The sequence below is a fragment of the Andrographis paniculata genome, unplaced genomic scaffold, assembly GCF_009805555.1.
Source record: "Andrographis paniculata isolate CXL003 unplaced genomic scaffold, ASM980555v1 Contig79END, whole genome shotgun sequence".
Classification (NCBI taxonomy): domain Eukaryota; kingdom Viridiplantae; phylum Streptophyta; class Magnoliopsida; order Lamiales; family Acanthaceae; genus Andrographis; species Andrographis paniculata.
The window spans coordinates 508907-527097 of NW_026137616.1; the positions used below are offsets into that span (position 1 = coordinate 508907).

General features: G+C 35.6%; 3 protein-coding genes across 6 annotated transcripts; all 3 read right to left on the bottom strand.

Annotated features, from left to right (window-relative positions):
• Positions 1 to 104: 104 nt before the first annotated feature.
• Positions 105 to 2720, bottom strand: LOC127240253 (O-fucosyltransferase 30). The gene is made up of 2 exons (XM_051258815.1): positions 2226 to 2720; positions 105 to 1592 (listed from the first exon to the last, which is right to left on the bottom strand). Exons 1-2 carry the CDS (start codon positions 2636 to 2638, stop codon positions 545 to 547), a joined length of 1461 nt encoding a protein of 486 aa, XP_051114772.1. The 5' UTR covers positions 2639 to 2720; the 3' UTR covers positions 105 to 544.
• Positions 2721 to 3062: 342 nt separating this feature from the next.
• Positions 3063 to 10228, bottom strand: LOC127240252 (uncharacterized). 3 transcript variants are annotated; one of them, XM_051258812.1, is made up of 14 exons: positions 9792 to 10228; positions 9311 to 9604; positions 8850 to 9029; positions 8024 to 8064; positions 7172 to 7385; positions 6557 to 6686; positions 5427 to 5555; positions 5307 to 5351; positions 4427 to 4506; positions 4142 to 4238; positions 3963 to 4052; positions 3796 to 3849; positions 3463 to 3531; positions 3063 to 3370 (listed from the first exon to the last, which is right to left on the bottom strand). In XM_051258812.1, the coding sequence occupies exons 1-14, from the start codon at positions 10166 to 10168 to the stop codon at positions 3218 to 3220; spliced, it is 1953 nt and encodes a 650-aa protein (XP_051114769.1). In that variant the 5' UTR covers positions 10169 to 10228; the 3' UTR covers positions 3063 to 3217. The 3 variants fall into 3 exon arrangements, with proteins under 3 accessions (XP_051114769.1, XP_051114768.1, XP_051114771.1); XM_051258811.1 differs by having other exon boundaries at positions 7172 to 7503; positions 7926 to 8064; XM_051258814.1 differs by having other exon boundaries at positions 7172 to 7503; positions 7926 to 8064; positions 9902 to 10043.
• An 854-nt stretch (positions 10229 to 11082) lies between these two features.
• On the bottom strand, positions 11083 to 15827 carry LOC127240644 (E3 ubiquitin-protein ligase HOS1). 2 transcript variants are annotated; one of them, XM_051259440.1, is made up of 9 exons: positions 15593 to 15827; positions 15052 to 15442; positions 14832 to 14966; positions 14568 to 14743; positions 13875 to 14282; positions 13602 to 13760; positions 12640 to 13119; positions 12326 to 12460; positions 11083 to 11497 (listed from the first exon to the last, which is right to left on the bottom strand). In XM_051259440.1, the coding sequence occupies exons 1-9, from the start codon at positions 15623 to 15625 to the stop codon at positions 11294 to 11296; spliced, it is 2121 nt and encodes a 706-aa protein (XP_051115397.1). In that variant the 5' UTR covers positions 15626 to 15827; the 3' UTR covers positions 11083 to 11293. The 2 variants fall into 2 exon arrangements, with proteins under 2 accessions (XP_051115397.1, XP_051115396.1); XM_051259439.1 differs by having other exon boundaries at positions 15052 to 15445.
• Positions 15828 to 18191: the final 2364 nt, after the last annotated feature.

The window sequence follows — 18191 nt, forward strand, 5'->3', positions numbered from 1 at the left end:
GACCAAAACAAAATTGATAATTATGATAATTTTTGCTCTATTTAATATTTCAAATATTATTTAAATAATAATTAATTAATTTTTTATACAATATATCAAATTCAATATTTGTTTCCATCATATTAAATAAATATATATATATTAATTTCAAAATAAAGACTCACATTTGAACACATCTTCAACGTGCAAAATGTTTGCCGTAGAGAATAAACAGCTGGATTGACTCTGGAAATTCACGTGTAATTCTGAAACAAATATTTCAATATCAAATTCTCTTCTTGCAATTACCATAACACAGAACTGACCTGGAATTGGAATTAGATTTCGCACTCAAACCTCTCTATCAAGTTTTGAAGGAAAGATAGACCTTATCAGCACCATATATCTGCTCTTGATTCTGTGTTCTGGTCGGATACACACAGCCAGAAAACCTCGAACTCGAAAGTTCGTTTCCACCAGCCATCGTAACCATGGTTTGAGTGACGATTCTGCTGTAGTATCTCCATCTCCAGCTAATCGTGACAGAAAATTTGGTTTTTCTTCGTCACGAACATACACCGTGTGTCCTCATCAATTCGACGGTTACAGCAATGGTCGATCCTGTTGTGCCGACAAAACCCAGAGGAGCGCAGCTGCATATAGTTTCTTCGATGTAGAGGAGCATTTCGGGAAATGATAGTGCACTGCAATGCTGATCTGTTCTGTCAAAGTAGCTTGGATCAGATTGAAGCTTCATACCATAGCCCGCATTTAAAACTTTCTTGGCAGTTTCAGAAACCAGCTCATCTTCTTCTCCCAGAACGAAAAGCTTGAAGACATTCGAATCTTTTTGCAGATTCCCCAAAAAGGTTCCGGTCCAGTTATGCCGAGGAAGATCAGTCATCACAAACACATGAATCGGGAGAGAGCCCTTTTGTTTCAACGAATCCAGATTTTGCTGTAAGGCATGGAAAGTTCCTTTCCAATGGTTCTTGAATTGGCCATCGAGTAACCTCAGTTGTGCGCAAAGAAAGGGAGCCTTAATCGTGTTGAGAGCAAATTTCCTACCAGCATTTAAAATTTCCGGCACAAAATGAAGAAACTCCATTTTTTGAATCAGGGATTGGATCCTTCGATCTCTTGGAGCTGCTTGAATATCGATGTGAGATTGAGATCCCTTGTACGGTGCAGTAAAGAGGCTACCAAATGCCAAAACTGTGGCCGGTTCAGCTGCTGAGCCGGGACCAAGAGCCTTGTAGACATCGTACCTTTTCCTCAAGAATGAAACTTTCCGTTTCTTCTTCAGTTCTTCGTCAGCTTGAAATGAATCAAGAATTCCATCATCATCTGCTTGGAATGTCCATATTGTGGTTCGGCAATCTTCTTGCGAAGCATACAAGCAATTGTCCATGTTGCCGTCATAGCCAGATAGGAATAATCCGCATTTGTTCATCTTCTCGAGAAAAGAGGAATACATATCTGATTTTGCACTGCAAACCAAGTTGAGATTCACCCCACACCACATTGATACGAAAGCCCTGAAATCTATGAATCTGACGGTTGATCCAGACACTAGAGATGAGAGATCAATTACATCAGCCATCGAAATATATCTGTAACCATTCAAAAATTGAAACGTCTCAATTATGTGAACATGATGCTCTGTTGTATTTTAGCAGAAACTGAAGTGAAAGAAAATGTTATTTCCCATGATTCAATCCATTTCTCTTCGGCGACCATTGAGGATTATATTCTAAATGCATCTTATTAAAGCTCTTTCAGCAGAAAATGTACATACGAACAATTCAGATAAAGAGATCATATGTTCTTAGGTGTTTGTATTTAATATCTAATCAAACCTGAAGTGGAAGTAGATATGACTCCATAAATGGGAAGAAGATGCATATTTCGAGCAAAAACACAGACATAATACCAACATATAACATTGTTTTACAAGGATGAATACATTTGTGCTTATGTTCTTAATTTGTGGTTTGCAAGAGAACTGATGTTTAAAACCTAAGTTAATATACATGATCACAGCTTGCATGTATAAATAAGCAAAAAGTACTACAATTAAGGGTTCCTGCGTTCAAGAAGCTCAATCAAGTAATGGATATGAAGATTTAGACATGATCACACCACCTTGCAGTATTGTAAAGTAAAATGATTTTGCGTATGTAGTTGTAAACCAATCATGAACTATTTGGGGGAAAATAAAATTATCTATAAAAAATGAAACCTGCCTGCGATCACGAATGAGCTCGACACTGTGATTCCAGACTTTGAATCTCAATTCATTCGGATCCAAAACCCTAAATTTGGGGCAGCTGCCCAAGGCGACGGCGTGGTGATCCAGAATAGGAGGAACAATCAACGTCCGCTTCAAAATCGCCGCCATCAGAATGGCGTTCTTGAACTCGGACAGCTGGTTGCTAAACCCGCTGTGCGGCGCGTACCAGAGGAACCTTTCTCCCGAAGCTCCGACGCTGCCACCGCATCCCGCCTTGATGAAGAATCGGGAATTGCGAAGAGCTGGGGAAATCAAGGTTTTGGAGGAAACAAAGAGAGCAATAATGACGAAGACAGAGAGGAGAATCGGCGCCTTGTGACTACGCTGAAATGTAGGCCTCTTCTTCCACTTTACGGTGGAATCCATTACCGGATTACCTTCACACACCAGAATTCGAAAATCTACCAGTTTTATTCGCAGGAGGCCTCGGCTTGAATACCCGGCCCGACCCGAGTCCGGTCTAAAACCCAAACTCGAACCCGATACAGTTCATTTCTACTCACCAGTGATTATTTACGTATGTAAGATTTCTAAAAATGCAACAAATCTTAAAAATAGGAAAACTTTAATCTTCAAATTGTTAAGGTGCTAATTAAGACCATTGTCATAATGTATTTGTATTATATTGTATGTATCTGTTTGTGTTATCATATTTGTTGCAAGTCCTATAATCAACTTTTTTTTAAAAAAAAATTATAATATGAAATCCGTAATCACTACTAGCCGTGGATCCAAAGATGGGATTTGAACCATAATTTCATAGTCACGACGACACCTGAACATCTTCTACTAGAATTAACTTCATCTTCTTCTTCATTATTTAAAGGTATCATTTATTTTGGAATACTATTTAATACTTATATTGTTAAAATGGAGGTGAAGGAACATACTTGATTGACAAAATGGGGGCACAATACAAGCACCCAATAAGCTAAGCAAGTACTCCTAAATGAGAGTGTTCCAAAGGTTTTGGAGAAGAGTAAGAGCTTCAGAAAAGGGCACAGCCTGCACCACAATGTGTCCGCCAACGGCCACCTTGTCCACAGCAAGCCCCAGCCTCTTCAGTGTCTTCATTGCCTTCTCTATCGGCATCTCCATCTGCGCCATTGCACAATTAGTACCATACTTACAAATTACAATAATCAAATGAATTAGCAGCAAATGGCAGTTGTTGTTAACTGTGGCGCCACCTTTTCTTGGAAGACATTGTCGAGAAACTGCTCGCACTTCTCTCCAACACTTCTTGCGCATGTCCCCTCCTGCCGATGTATGAAATGAATTCTTGATCGGTGTAAGAAGAAAATAGTCATCTAGTGGTGGGAAGGACTAATACTTTTGAGAAGCTACCGAGCAATTCTTGGTTTTTTACAAGTCACAGTTGATTCTATCCATTTCTACTGGAGCTTCAATTCGATCAATTAATGGCAAAATCGAATATATGGATTCGATCATTTACATTTCAGATCAAATAGGCCACATAACAAATTACCAGAAATGTAGAGCACAATGAGCTGAAAGCTAACCTGGCTATTCTCAGCTTTAAGTAGCATTGCATATGCCAAAATAGCTTCTTTGTACTGCGCAAAGCAATGATCGATGGTCAAGAATCACTTACTGCACCACATCTTGAATTGGGGAGCAATTGATATCGAAATACAGAGATTTAATAGAAGGTCCAGTCATTTCGCACCAGCTGCTGTTCAGAAGCATCGAGGAGAAAATGAATGGAACCAAACCCACTTGCTACTGTTTTCTCATATAGTGTCCTGTTCACCAGAAGCTGACATGTTTGTAGACAGGTGAGTTTGTTTAGAGAAAATGTATTCATCTGCTAAAACAAAGGATATTTTAGGAATGTAGATCGGTCACCTGGTATCTATCCCTTGTTAGTTTGTAGCCCAAAACTACTCGAAACACATAAATCACAAGGGCAGTAGCGGCAATAAAATCTAAGATTATTGCAGACCTGCACAAAGAATACAAGCCAGAAGAAATTCAGATCTCTTAATTTGTTGCAACTAGTTTAGTTTATTCTCAATAATTTTATGCAAGTGCATAAAGTTACTAATGGAGCAGCAGTTATGACTTAAGCCTCTACATATGTCACGAAGCAGAGCTTATGAATCAAGCGGATATTAACATAGCAGCACATACGGGGATGATAAAATATCTTCAAATTTATAACTGAAGAAATAAGCCAAGAGTCCCAATATTGATGCAGCATCCAGGCGTACCTAAAGATAACATACTGTCAGTAAGAGTGCACCATAATACGAAATGACCACAGATAGGAATGATCGGTGTAATTGCTTGTGCATCATGAATGATAACTAATAAATAAGTGGAAAGCACGAAATGGACATTATCATCTCTTGGACCTGTAAGAAGTGCTAGAATTAGAATCCATGGACTTGCAGAACCCTCAGTTGATCTGACGAATATACCCATGCCCATTACAGTTTTTTCGTACATAGAGTTTCCATTCTCAGAAGGCAGGCAATATAAAATGTGTTCAGTTCTTTCAAATAGTTTCAAACTTCCTCCAAATGCTTCTTGACAATCAATACACATTCAGAAGAAAACAAGAAAAGAAAAAAATAGCAGGCATATCCAATATCAACTCCAGGTTCTAATTAGAAATTTACTTTTTGACTCAACCCATGTGGAAGTATAGACAACTACTAGCTCTTCCTCTCACAGACAACTCTAACGTGGGAGGTGCTTTCAAGGTTAAAACCTCATATATTCTTTATGATTCTTGTGTAGCATTTTTACCTTCCAAATTTATAAAATCAAGCACTGGTCCACTGATAGACGTGTTTCAAAGAAATTTGTAAAACATGATTGAGTAGAGCATGCATCATCAAACTTCTCATCCAATCCAAACATATCTTCTTCAGGGACAATTTAAAGGGGAAAATGAAGTTAACATGCAGTTACAGTTAGAAAGATCCTCGTGATGATGCTAAAATTGATTGAAATGTAATTCTTCCGCCATGAGTTTATATTTGCATGCAGAACACTGTTAGCATACCGTGTCAAGTATGCGGAAAGACAGCTTCTTGTGAGGAAAGACAACCTACAAAAAACAAAGAAAACATCATTCACTCGCACATGATTTGCAGAGCAGAAGACTTTCGCTGATGAAACCTACCGGCAAATCAGGAATAGGAATTTTCTCATAAATTTTCATTTGCAATGAAGGCACCTCAGTTTGATTTGTAGTCTCCCTTTCTCCATTTTCTTCAGTGTATAACAAGATTAACTCTTGGAATGCGGGTTCCTGCATCAATAACATCATTATTTCAACTCAATTGATAATTTAATTTCCATATCTTTTAAATTCATAGTGAGAATAAAAATTGATTAACTGAAACTATTGAACTCATCATTCTCATGTTCCATTCCACCTAAAGCTTTCCCCTTTTAAAGTAGGTTTCAACATAACAAAAAATTCTTGTATGCTGTCATTTCCACCCAAGTGTTTAAAGCCATAAGAAGTACCAGTGCTCCATCATTGCAATTAATCTCAATTGCTACTAAGGTGATGTTTGGAAGATTCACCAAGGTGATGTCACTTCTATCTTTTCAACAAGATCCACTAACTTCAGCAGTTCTCTAATGTCAAGTTGCTACTGAGGAAGCTCTTTCACATCTTAGAAGCCCATGAAATGTGTTTGTCAAAATCAAATAGAAAACCTTATAAGCTTCCAAAAACAAAAAGTAGATTCCTCTCAACTTATTAAACAAAAACTTATGTAAGAGAGCGCTCACTGTAGTAGAACATTTATTTTAATATTTATTAATTCCAAGTTACCCGTAATATAGCTATATTATATGAATTTCATGTTTTCTCAAGCTCAACATATATACTTGATTAAAAATATTTAAATCCATATTTACACAAATTAGTCATTACAATTAGTTTATTCGAAAATATCATTAGTATGTTGATGTACCATTTGAACTGAAGTAGATGAGTAAAAACAAAATTGATGAAGGTTTATTGTTAGTAAAAAAAGGTAAGTAAAGAAGGATCAAACCACCCAAACATTAGGAAGATGTTTATAACCCTAATATCACCGGTTATAAATTTTTAAAAAGCATACAGGACGTTCAAATATAAACTCTTTCAAATGGACTTAAATACATCAAGCTTAATTCAATCATGCCTTATAGAAATGTCTAGATTGTTGTTTGTAAAACTAGACTCTGTGAAAATGTACCACATAAAAGCATGAAAAACATAAACTAAAATAAAATAAAAATGATCAAAAAACATACCTGAAGAATGGATTGTGAGAAGAGAATAGAAATGGCAGTTCTTAACATCTTCCTAACGTCATTTCCACAATATTTAGGAGATGCAGGCTTCCATATATCACTAAGTGATATCCTTGATAAGAAACTTGAGCTGTATAAATAAATTTAAAAAAATTACTTTCACTTATTTTTGTTGGAAGATCATATAATACTGTCCCTACAAGCTTAAGTTTTTAGGTGAAATGGTCATTTAACAATTTTAAACAGAATTCTACAAACCTTTACTTTTTAATGAATCAAAGGGAAGATCAGGACATTTTCCTGAGCCAGTAGATGACAAGGAACAGGATTATAATCCATTCCAGGAAAGAACACTTGCATAGTGGACAAAAAATTGATAAATCAACTATTCAATGTTTGTTTATCATAAGATATCAAATGGCACTGACAGTAACTTCTTCAGAGAATTGCTCTTTGATGAGGTGACTCAACATCAATACTGCAAGAGTCTTAAACATGTAATAAAGGGAAACCAACCTCTATACCTAGTTTAATAAACACCTCAATTCCAATATGAAATGCATAAGAATTCATATGCCAGAAGTTTAATAGGATTATAGTCAATTAGTGTCAAACCTTAATTTGGCTTCAGACTCATAATTATCCATATCCAAGTCAATTGATTGCTTAGGAGTTGAGGGCACTAGGCCAATCCATGCAAGAAACTTCCTGAATAGCTTCTCACGAGGCCCAACTACTTTTAAAATTCCTTCATAACGAGTTACTGCTTTCTGTGCTGCAACCCAAATTGGAAAGTCACTTGACAGCGTGTCCAATCCTTTAAGGTTGCCTGCTATTTGTTCATCATAGGTTTGAGGTTTAAGATAAAGGGACAACTCCTTAAGCCAAATCATAAATTTATTTTCCATAAGTTCAGGGTCCTGTTTCTGAACAATGCTATTGAAAACCTGTTTTAAAAAAGGGGGAAAAAACATAGATCACGTTGCCATTGTAATTATGTTTGAAAAATAAATTAAGAGTATAAAGCATTTCTTGCTTTTCAGACAGAAAAAGAAGACAACAAAGAACTTTAAACCATAGCATGGTGAGACATTGTGGTCGTGAAAACCTGTTATAATACAAAGCATGTGGAGTACATAGTCATGTTTTTTGTGCAAAGTATAAATGTTATTACGGTTGGCATGTACATTCGATAAATGTTAGTCTAATGTATGTAATTAGCCGTCCTGTATTTTTAATAACTCCATAGATCTATACTAGCACTCTTCCCTGGGAAAAGTGAAGTACTCAGATATGTTTCTTTTATGTAATTTGACATATTGGACTGGTATGACAAAAGAAAAGCCCAAACACAACTTTTTCTAATTACCTCATTCAACCAGACACAAATTTTTCCCAAAGGTTTACCAATAAGCGGGAAAAAAACACTCTGCAGCAACTTTGATTGTAAGTAATCCAGTTTCTCACCAATTAACAAACCCTCTTGTCTCTCCATGGCATATCCCCTCCTGTATATAAGAGAATAATCATATGGGAAGAATGACTGACCTGACAAGATTCAATAACCAAGGTCCATAAAAAATGAGTATGGTGAGAAAAGAAAATAAACAAAAAAAAATAAATCTACAAGAGCTTCTTGCTAGGAGAACTAAAAGAAACCATGGTAAATGAAGTAAAAACCAACATCATTGTATTTGTGGATAAATTAAGTCCAGTCTCAATATTGCTGCACAAAAGCGATGGCGTATGCAGTATACGAATCAAAGTAGGATTGGAAACTATCAGTACATAAATAGAGATTAAAAACTTGTCTTTTCTAAACATATACAAGTAGATAATATTCTTTAGATACCACTTCTTATTTCTCCAGTCCTATTACACACACACACACAATTGAAAACAATCAAGGTACCTCTAAATGGTTTGGTAAGAAATTTTCAAAGTTGGCCTAACCTAACAAATCATGTCCAAAAGACATGATTTAGGCAATGACTTCAGATTGGTACAACAAAACAATTTCATACATCACAGAGCCCCAAATATCATACTCGCTAAGGACTACAGATACTATCAACAACTTGGAAACATAATTGAGTCATCATAGTGTTATTTCTCACCTACGGAATTGATCAAATCCTAAAGTGAATAAAGATGTTGAGAACAAAGTCTAAGAAACTTCAATAAGTCACTTGAGATGTAATCGAGACACATGCAACATGAAGAGATCATGCTCTTCAGTTAGAATTCACCACTTGGAAATTGTAGTGCTCACTCGCAGTTCATATTCGTTTACCTGAATATAATAGTACTGGACTCAGATGCTTTTTTCCAGTCAACATAAATAGGCACTGTAAGGAGATAGTCTGTATTCAGTGCAGAGGCCAATATCAAATCTCTAGTAGACAACTCTTCAAACTCAGCATTAGAAAGCAGCTTCATGAAAGTGCGTTGAAAACGGCTTGGGATGGGGACTCTACATAAAGATTAAATGCAAAGTCAGATTTCAAGAAGCATAAAAATGATACGGGAGCAGAAAATACACACTTCTGTCCAGAAAAGGGTGGTGACTCTTGCAATTGAGCCATCTCAGAGTTATATGAAAGGGAAAATATTGCCAGCAGAAAGTACCAAAATCCACAGGGAAAAAAAATAAATCGAGTCAACCTCACAATATGCAAAAAGAGTTGTGCACTTATCATATACCATATTTGATCATGGTTACAGTTTGCACATTAAAAGATGAAGCACATATACCTAGAACTCTTGATAAGATTTTTCTTGGCAACGTCGAAAGAGAAGTCCAGAAATTGAACAAAATCAAGAGTAAAATCAGACGATGTCGATGCCTCAGACTTATATTCTTGTTCCTTTTCATTGCTATTATTCTTGCAAGAACCAGAATCCTGATTGACCACAATTTTTCTTCTAATGGATTGGAAATCATCAAGGCTGAAGGTGCTACTCCTTCCAGAAAGAGCAACATCAAAGTCCGCTCGCATTTCCTCCAGAATGGTTTTGTGTTCAGCGTGAAGAATCAAATCCAAGCATCTGCAACAGCACAAGAATATGAAAAAAGCTTAACCTCCGAAGATATAACTCTTAACAGAGTACACGGTGAATCCGATGCATCTTGAGCTAGGTAAACATATCTATTTCGTTAACTAAGATTAATTCCAGAACAACGACGGAACCAGAAAGAAGACTGATGCATTTTACAAAGAAAAAGCACAATTACTGGGATAGAGAGAGAAATTGTCGAGCCTCCTCTTGCGAGGGGAACAAGCCGGAGACAATGGCATCCAATAGCTCGGACTTAGAAACCGATATGTGTCTTTGCCTCGGTACCTTTATACCAGAACGACTACCAAAACCTTCTGCCGTCGCACCATCACGCCCATCCTCATCAGGTCCAGCTGCAGGCGGCACATTCGGAGGCGGCGACGGCGACGGCGACTTAGTTTGAGACGGAAGAGCTTCCTGCACCACGACCGACCGCGAGCAGCAATTGACTCGCAAAGGAGAAGCTCGACATTGATAACTGGAAGAATAAGAACATGAGGGCGATGAAGGAGACCACACGGGGGGAATCTGAATCTGCAGAGCCACCGACATCTGAAACTGAGCTCCTGTCTGTCAGACTCCGACTCGGATATTTTGAACCGAACGAATAACCGCCGCTTATCCCTTACCCATTTATATACATAAACATATATTTACACGTAATCCGCCTCCTTTATTGAGTTTAATATTTTGATATTTAATCATTATTAACATTAATAGGTTAAATTATGTGAAGATAAATAAATAAATAAAAAACCGATTGGATTCTATGACGAACACAACATCGTGACTGAATTAACTTAGGACAATGGCTGAATTAATTTAATAAATCAGCATGTAATTCAAAACCAATAAAAGACTACTCCCAAAATTACAATTTTATTTGAGTTTGACACTAGTAGAAAGTGTATTAGTATAAAAAAATAACGCATTTGTGTAATAATAATAAAAAAAATAATTTTACGGTGATACGAGTATTTATGAAATGAGACTATTATTTTAGAACGAACAAAAATAATAAACACTGGAGTATTACTTTTCATTATACTTTTTTATACTTTTTTTGCCATTGCGAGTATATTAACGTAAAAAATAGCAATAATGAAAAAATAGGATAGAATAATTTTAAGGTGATATGATTATTTATGAAAATGAGACTTATTGTTTTGAAAAGAAAAAAATGATAAACAAGAGGACAGAAGGAGTATATTTTTATTATAAATGTAAATTCAAATTCAAATTCAAATTCACGTCATACAAATATTGAAATTTAAATTTTTTACTATTCAAATCTCAATCCAAAATCCAAACCCCATACAAACACACCCTAAGAATATTATTTGGAAAAAATAATACATATATAACAACCAATCAAAATAAAATAAAATGAGTATCAAATTCTAAAGAAATTTACTTGTCCCAAATATGTTATAATCAAACAATATTGCAAATTACATAATGAAGAATAATCATAGAAGAATCTTTCAAATTCATACATCAAACAGGGGTTGAGTACGAAGATTATATGATCCACCAACCAAGGAAGACAATGGGAGCTATTCCAAATATACCCAAACAAAGACCTTCTTACATTTACCTAAAAATAAGGTCAAAATGGCTACAAAAGCAACAGACATATTTTAACTATGTGAAAGTAAAAATAGCATTAAGTTATGGTCAAGGAAGGGAATGGGCCAAGCCATTTTCCTCCCATTGCATTTGTGCACCTTTAAACAGCAAATTTCCCAAGATTGGCTCATGTACTCTCCGAGGATCCGATTTTGGAGGTGTACTTTGGTTATTGTCGTCACCTTTTTCTTGCAGGTTTCCGGACTTCAGTTGCTGCTGGAGAATATCGGGCAATAAATCCACACTACGACCCTGTAATGGAGATAGAGACCAAAGCATTGAGAATCTACACAAAATGATAGACTCCAAAAGTTGAACTGACTAATAATCCCCCATGAAACCATCCGCCCCAATAAATCACAACAGAACAATATGAAGAATAACTAAAACAATGCAACAACATAGAAGTCGGTTAAATAAATCTTTTGCTGCACTGACAAAAAAATAGTAGCAAAGTTTAGAAAAAACAAACAAAGCATCCAACACGACATTGCATTAATGAAAAACTGTTGAAGCATTTCCTTCAGGGATGCAACATCTATAGATATATATAGATAGATAGATATATATGTGTGTGTATATTCAGCTGTCTTTTATTGTGCTGACAACTAATAATAAGAATATTGAGTTATTCACATTTCAAAACATATTCAGAGGGCAGTATGAGCAAGATATTTTGTTACTATTCATTTTCTGTATCATACATGTATTGCAACTACTTAAGAAATCATGAATCGAACACATTTCTCTTAAACACAATATAACAATTCTGCATAGAGATGTCAATTTTCCCCAGTTCCAAATAGACAGGATCAATTTTGGTATCTTCAAGAAACAGTGGCAAATACTGTTAAAAATTAGCCATGGTGTAAACTGCAGTATACAGAATCCCAACATTCTAAATAGCAAACAAATTCAAATAAAAATTCAGTTATAAGCACAAGCAGTATTGGGAGCCGTATACAATAACTCAGTTTCTCAAGATATAGTCGGCATCTCTGATCTCCATATTCCAAAATTTATTGACAAATACGTATATCATATTATATTAAAATAAGGGAACTTGAAAGTTTAACTTACAACTAATTTTTTCCTCCAATGGCTCATTGATCTAATTTTATGGGAGATTTCATCACTCTGGCCGTTTGCAATGTAGTCTTCCTCCACAGACTGGAGCTGGCAATCAACTTGATATGCTTCAACATACCTGTAACGCTGCAATAATAAAGAATTGGCAGTACAAGTTTCAGCAGAACAGTTATTCATTGAGTTCAGATATAACTGTCAATCCGTACAAGTTATATAAATGAATACTGAAGATGCAACACTACTTTTTTATTGTGATATTTTTTCATCCCATCACTGGCATAATATTATATTCAACACCAACGTACCTGAAGGTAGTAAACCGCCAGAAGACTTCCAACTGTTGATAAAGGTTCATCCATTGAAAAATCAAATAAACATTTATGAATATGCTTCTCCTCATCAGAATTCCAGGGTAATTCAATCATTCGATCTGTCAAGTTCCTTCGAATACAAAGTAGGCATATTTCAGTTACCAAAACCTCCAGCCAGACTTGCCAATTGCATTGTTCCGTCAATTCAGCAGAAGCATTCGTTTGTTTATTCTCCTTCACTCTTGCGCAAATCATTCTCTGATAAATAAATGCTTCAGTAAGAAGTCCACACTCCAGCCGCACCCTAACAGCGGTGACAGCTTCCCTAATTGATACTAATGTTGTTCCCCCATCTCGTCCAGACCACCTCAAAGCCATAAGAGCTGAATCAGGATTCTCTCTCTCTAATAGTGCCTGAGCAACCTTAGGATGAAGATTGGGACCAGATATTTCAGGAAGAAGATGAATTGCTTCCTAGGAAAGCAGGTTATGAAAAACAATCAGCACAATCAATAATAGATGCAGAGTATTGAGAACTACATAGGCGAAGACACAAAATTAAATAAATTTGCAGTGTGTCATTCTTTAACACTATTATTAGAACCCTCAAACTGCTCATCAGGAAAAGAATGATGGCTAACTTCGCATCCAGATTACTGTTACAGTCCTTCAAAACCTTACAAAAGTCCTTTTGCCTTTTGTTGGGTTAAATTGAAAACAAAGTTCAAAAAGCATTACAGGAGCATTGTGCTATGTCACTCTAGCTCGGCGCTATGAAACCTGTTATTTTAACATCTCAAGTAATTCAAGGCAAACAAAGACATAATTGCCCGTACTTTGATGCCAGCATCATGCACAAAATGGTAAATTAGTGTCATAGCAACCCTGCCATATTTGAATGGTTAAAATTATTGTACTATAACTTAGCTTAACAAATCATGGAAATAATATACTACCTTCAATGCTTCATCAGTGTGGTCATCTAAAAGATAAAATACTAAAGATTCCAGTAAAGAGTGCCGAGTTATACTGAAAGTAACCGCAAAGTCATCAACAATGCGCCTCCAGTCCTCAGTAGGCAATGTCCAGTGCCGATCATAAAGGAAATACAAGAACTGTGAAGGTTAAGAAATTGTAACAATAACAAAACATCAATAATTTGAGAACCAGAAAATACTATATCAAGCCAAAATTTAAACCCATTGCATCCAGATTATCAGATAGGATACAATAGCTTGCTTGGCAACCACCATATCCGGATTTCCTTGTAGAAAGAGCAAGTCAGCAGCAACACGGAGATTTTCAAAGGGGTAACACCCTGCCATTCCATGCAACTTAGAGCGAGAAATTGACTGATCACCAGCTGCCTGTAATGATGCAATTACTAATTCCCCTGCGTCATGATCACTATAACCTTGCTCTGAATCAAGATTAGATAGTGCATCTTCAATAAACAGGCTACTCATGTTCTGTTCACTGGAGTCCAGTTTACGATTCACTGGATCAGGCCATGCTCGCTTAATTGCTGCCTTTTTTCTCTCACGAACAGATGAATTCCATGAGGAATGATCAGAATACCTAGAAATCACATTCTCCAAAAATTGATGTCTGATGCACCAACTCATAATCTCCAAGTGCTGTAAAATACAGACCTTGAGTCAAGAACCCATTCAGGTGGGACTATTTGGTTCAATGATCAAACAAACACACACAAAGTTAAGAATTAATGCCCTATCAGATACTCTTCAAAATTATTTATAGCATTTAATCAGATGGGAATTAAATTGCAGTACAGAACATAGTCAAACAAAGGTTTCTTCAAACCTCATTGCATCAATGTTGTGTGTCTCCTCAAACAACCATACCACTAAAGGAGCATGCTGGAGAAGCGTAAAAGGGTAAAGAGTTTCAAAGGTTATGACCTGTTTTGTTCTCAATGTACTCTCTTGAAGATGGCTCAGATCATGAAGCATAGGTGATGTAGTGCCTCTGAAAGAAGACTCCAACACTTCAAGGACATTGGAAATGCCTGCTAACTTTGAAGAGATTTTCAGAAGCAAACTTAACTTTTCTTTCATCTCTTGTACAGAAAGATTATCTAATAAGCATGTCAAGGTGCATAGAATCACTGATGCAATGTCCAATACAATACTAACAAAATTTGCCTGTACAAAACTTCAGGATACATATTGATTTAAGCTCTGTCAAAATACTTCTGAATGTCCTCCAGCACCACTCTTGCACAACCTTCTCATCGAGCAAGAAAGCAATAACTGGGTCACTTGAAGCCGCACTTTCATCCATGCATACATCAGTAACATCTGCAAGCTGCTGTTAAAGAAATCTTGGGCAATGCAATTCATTTGTTCAATAAAAAATGAATACAATAATGCAAGGATAGGATACAATGACAGATCAAAGAAACTAGGTTATGCTCCAGGGCAGCATCAAATAGAAAATACAGCCTTCGCACATCAGCCACTAGATGATTATCACCATCTTCCGTTTGTTGCAATCTATCATCACACTTCCTAGAGAGAAGACCTGCCTCAATACAGTCGTAGTAAAGTCTGAGAGGGAAGTGATCGCCTCCTCCCTTCGGAAAGGCAACTCTACATATGGGGCAAGCATCACATCTCTGACTACATTCCTCACATAAAGCAGCATGGCCACAGGAAACAATGACTCTCTCCACACGGCGCCCACAGCTTCTCAAATCCCTAGTAGCCCTACATAGCTCCACTTTAGCCTCATTGCATAGCTCGATTGGATCAATTGACGCCAAGCGCATCAACGCCTTCTAAAATCATTCCATGAGCTCTATTATCAGACAACTTAAAACAGTATATTCCAACAACAGTAAACCAACTGAAAACCCCGAACCTCGACCAGAAAATGAAAAGTCAAAACAATTTACTTCATAAACGAAAAGCAAACAAGACAATACCTGACTCCGCGATGCCGCGACTTCCCCAAACATACCTCCACACACACAGCAACCCAACAACACGAAAATTGGTAACAATTAGCAACTGCAAACAGCAAAACCTCCTCCAACACGCCGCTACTGAAGCAACAGTTGCTTGGAGCTGGACTAGATCACGTATGGCGGGCAATTCCAAGGGTTTTTTGAATCGGAGGCCATTTTCGTTCCTCAGTCACAGCTCCAAACCGATTCTGGACTCGGCCTTAATTCAAATGTAAATAGAAATATACGAACAGCTCAAAATGGACCATTAATTTGGGCTTCAATCCCACTTTAGGCCCAATGAAGTCCCAGGCCACGAATCCTCTCTTCCAATAATAATAAACGTAATCATGTAGAGATTTGGGCTGATTAAAGTAATAATTTCAACCCATAATTATATTTATTTAAAAAGATACAAAAAGAAATGTTTCATGTCAATAGAGAATAAAGGTGAGGAAAATTATTGGGGCTTAGGAGGTTTGACTGGATCGAAATGGAGGTTTTGACCGAGGCGCACGTGCGCCACGCTGGAATTATAATCATGCTGCAACTTGCTGGATTGCGTGCACATGACTAGAAATATTAGGGATTAATTAATTAATTAAGAAAAATCACTTCTTACAGATCCCTAATCTCTCTCTCTCTCTGTCTCAATATTTTTTTATTCCCAAGTGTAGTGGATTCGGGAAGCCTTGCCTAGGTAGTTAGTTCATCTAATCATGACCTGTAATAATTAAATACATTAGCAATAATCACTGGGCAAATTTTTATTGATTCGTTACTTCTATAAATAGTGGGCATATCCCATTAAATCTTTTATAGTGCTTTTATCAAAAAAAAATATTTATTACTCCTCCGTCCCACGTACTATATCCATATTTTTGTTTCTATTCGTCTCTTATATCATGTCATTTTTTTTTAGAAAATAATTACAGACTTTAATTTTATTTTAAATTTTTTTAATTTATTTTTGTTTAATTTTAATTAAATTAATTAGTTATTTTAATCTTAATTTATAATTATTTATATTATAAGATAATTATTTTCACTAATACATTTTAAATTATCTATTAATTAAACCTCTTATAAAATACTGTGTATCAGACAAGGTACATGAGACACAGAGGTATGACTTATTTAATAGTGGGTATTGATAGCAAAATAATTGATTGATTAAATATGTTGGAAAGGAGACAAGGGGTTGGGCAGAAGGGCACGTGGAATTGTACGGTAGTTAAGAAGGGGAAAATGGACGAGAAATCAAATCGAAGAAATATTATTTTTTTATTTTATTACACACGAAGGAACGAACAGGGTGGAATGAAACAAGGGTGCGTTGTGGGACCCTGGATCACGTGCGCGTCACGTGGAGGGGAGGCGAGGGATAACAGCCTCGTACAGCGTTAGTTGTCGGATTCGGAAATTGGAACCATGATTGGAGGGAACACGTGGGACAGCTAGCACGCGGCCACACTCAATCATCACCCGACATCTTGTCGGGACCCATTATTTTATTTTATTTTTAAAATTTTATTTTGTTTAGTTATATTATTGCCCATTCATTTATTAATTAACTTTTATTATTACCAGTAAGTGCATTAATTATTAGTAGATGTCGCAATAATAGTATGTATTTATTCAGACACACCACAATCATTCCAATCATCATCCTATTTATTACCACTGATAAAATTATTCGATTGTTTATTTCTCGCAGATGGACCAATTATTTCATACCAAACATTAATAAAAATAATAATAATTGGTGCGTTTGATCGTGGCTTGAGTTGCTTTTTAATTATTATGACAATAACTTAAATAAAAATAAGTTATCTATAATAATATATGTTTTATTCAGATTTCAGATATTTTACTATATAATTATAACTTTTTTGTAAAAATATTACAAAAAAAAAAAACACTATTTAAACAAAAATAATACTCTCTCCGTTCCAAACACCGTGCAATATTTGTATTTGGCACGAGAATTTAGGTGGGGAGTATTAAGTATGGTAATTTGAGATAATTTGAATATTAAGTGATGTGATTAGATAGATAAATGATTATTTGTTTTTTTATTTGAGTGATGTGACGAGATAAACTGAAATGTATATAAATATTATTAATTATTTCTAAATTTGAAAATATTATACTGAGTTTGGAACAAACAAAAAAGAAAATATTGCAGTGCGTTTGGGACGGAGAGAGTAATAAATAACAAACTTAAAAAACACACTCATATTATGAAAACATGTAAATAACCTAACTCATAAGCTATTACTATTCAAGTATTCTTTCTATATTTTTAATTCTCTCACGTTATTTGTTAGAATGTATATTATTTATTTAAAATTTCATTGGAAATTAAAATATTTTTTTATTTAAAATACGTTAGCTATCTATCTATTTATTTGTTTTGTGTACATAAACTTTAAAATATTACTAATATTTAATAGGTAAGTAGTTTAATAGGAAAAAAAATATAAAAAAACTTGTGTTTATTTATAGTATTTTTATAATGTTATGTAAAGTGTATATTTTTATTTAATTAAGTGAAAAGTATAACTACTTGAAAAAA

What these genes read in the sequence shown, in the direction of transcription:
- LOC127240252 (XM_051258811.1), bottom strand. Translation starts at nt 10,168, where the DNA reads ATGTCGGTGGCTCTGCAGATTCAGATTCCCCCCGTGTGGTCTCCTTCA. An exon ending in GAAGATATTTTATCATCCCC is followed by an intron (nt 4,239 to 4,426) that starts GTATGTGCTGCT and finishes TTCTTTGTGCAG; the next exon opens with GTCTGCAATAATCTTAGATT. An exon ending in TAACAAGGGATAGATACCAG is followed by an intron (nt 4,053 to 4,141) that starts GTGACCGATCTA and finishes CAAACATGTCAG; the next exon opens with CTTCTGGTGAACAGGACACT.
- LOC127240253 (XM_051258815.1), bottom strand. Translation starts at nt 2,638, where the DNA reads ATGGATTCCACCGTAAAGTGGAAGAAGAGGCCTACATTTCAGCGTAGT. An exon ending in GAGCTCATTCGTGATCGCAG is followed by an intron (nt 1,593 to 2,225) that starts GCAGGTTTCATT and finishes GAATGGTTACAG; the next exon opens with ATATATTTCGATGGCTGATG.
- LOC127240644 (XM_051259439.1), bottom strand. Translation starts at nt 15,625, where the DNA reads ATGTTTGGGGAAGTCGCGGCATCGCGGAGTCAG. An exon ending in GTACATTGAGAACAAAACAG is followed by an intron (nt 14,283 to 14,567) that starts GTCATAACCTTT and finishes TGTATTTTACAG; the next exon opens with CACTTGGAGATTATGAGTTG. An exon ending in TGGCGGTTTACTACCTTCAG is followed by an intron (nt 12,461 to 12,639) that starts GTACGTTGGTGT and finishes TTATTATTGCAG; the next exon opens with CGTTACAGGTATGTTGAAGC.